This window comes from Perkinsus marinus (assembly GCF_000006405.1).
Source record: "Perkinsus marinus ATCC 50983 genomic scaffold scf_1104296942954, whole genome shotgun sequence".
Classification (NCBI taxonomy): Eukaryota; Perkinsozoa; order Perkinsida; family Perkinsidae; genus Perkinsus; species Perkinsus marinus.
The window spans coordinates 767-2,357 of record NW_003211984.1 but is presented as its reverse complement, the minus strand read 5'-3'; the positions used below and the strand labels follow the sequence as shown (position 1 = coordinate 2,357).

The 1,591-nt window shown below is 47.1% G+C and overlaps 1 protein-coding gene across 1 annotated transcript; it reads right to left on the bottom strand.

Annotated features, from left to right (window-relative positions):
* Positions 1-17: 17 nt before the first annotated feature.
* On the bottom strand, positions 18-421 carry Pmar_PMAR011454 (conserved hypothetical protein; the record flags this gene model as incomplete). Its single annotated transcript, XM_002781272.1, has 1 exon — positions 18-421. A coding segment is annotated over one exon (404 nt), but the record flags the coding sequence as incomplete, so codon positions are not given.
* Between the last annotated feature and the right edge of the window lie 1,170 nt (positions 422-1,591).

Sequence of the window (1,591 nt, the reverse complement as noted above, 5' to 3'; positions counted from 1 at the left end):
TGAGCGTCGGCAGGTACTCGCGGTAGGTACAGTCGTATGTCCATCTTTTAACAGACTCGTGGTATATAATCTCAACCTTCTCCTTGGCGTTATCACTGGCCTGCTTGGCAATATCGTCGATAAGCTTATTTATTTGAGAAATCGGGAATACTATGAAGTTGGTTCCAGTATCCAGAAATATTCTTTCGTTGTAAGGTGTGATCTGTCCAGTAACAATCTCTACACCCTTCAGCTTCACCGTCCAAGGGGCCTGGGCTTCGACGGGTACATAACTCAGCTCTCCTTCGTATAGTTTGGGATCTCCTCCACCTAGAAGAAGTTCGCCTTCGTAAATCCCTGTGCTAGGGGTCTTGGGCTTTAAATAGAGAGAGAATGTGTTCTCTCTCACGACCTTGGGCTCGAGCTTCGTGAGCTGATTCATGATAGAAGCATACTTCGGATTAGAGCTCAATCCAAGCCCGAATATGGTGCGAGGTGTGTATACAGTGGGAGAACCTGCGAATGCGCCGAAGGTTCTATGTGGCAGGGACCGCATGGTGCGCATGGTCCTATATGCCGATGAGTCATCGGCGATGACCCAGTTGACTATGAAAGCTATGACGAAACAGACGGGATGGCCATAACTGTCCCAAATGAAGATCATGAGCCCGCACCACCAGACGTAAGATCTATGAGGTTACAGAAGCCATAAAACGTCTTGAGAACAAGAAAAGTAGCGGCGTGGATGGTTTATCGGCAGTCTGCCGGCGGCAGAAGTTTTCAAGATCGGAATCGGTCCGATTCAATCGGAGTGGCAAAGAGCATACAGAGGGTATGTCAAGCCTGTTTTGAAGCCGAGAGACTACTAGAGCAATGGAATATCTCGAAAATTACGCTGATATATAAGAGGGGGAACAAAACCGATTGCTCGAACTATCGTACTATATTAGCACAATGTGCTACAGCCTGTAGCACATTGCCTGTAGCCTACAGGAAAGATCTTGAGCATTATTATATTCGTAAGGATCTACCCCGATATTGACAGAAAAATTGATAACTCTCAAGTGGCCTTCCGCCGCGGGAGATCCGGCCCAGAAGTGACACACGCGTTAAAATTATTGATAGACAAGTGTAATGCTTCCAAACTACCACTGACATTGACCAGTACTGATTCCAGAAAGGCCTTTGACAATATATCTCGAGATCATGTGTATGGATCTCTGCGTTTGGCTCGAGTGCATCCGAAGTACATCAGGATTGTAAAAAAATTGCCATGAATCGTCAAAACTTACAATAAGGTTACACAAGAGAGAGCAGACAATCGAGCTCAAAGGCGGACTGCGACAAGGTGACTGCTGAAGTCCCCCACTATATCTGCGGTTCGGACCGTATCCTCAACCAAAGGATAAGGGAGTCGGGTTACGAAGTCCGTATTACGGATTTCGGTTAGTCAAGGAGATACAGCCCGGACGCTACAGCAGACTCAGTATCCGGAAGCAGGATCTCGGACTATGTCTCAACAACTCAAGTTTTGCCGACGACGTTACAATACCTGCCTCCACAATCGAAGGAGCTGACCGTCAGCTATCGTATCTCGAGGAAGACGGAAAAG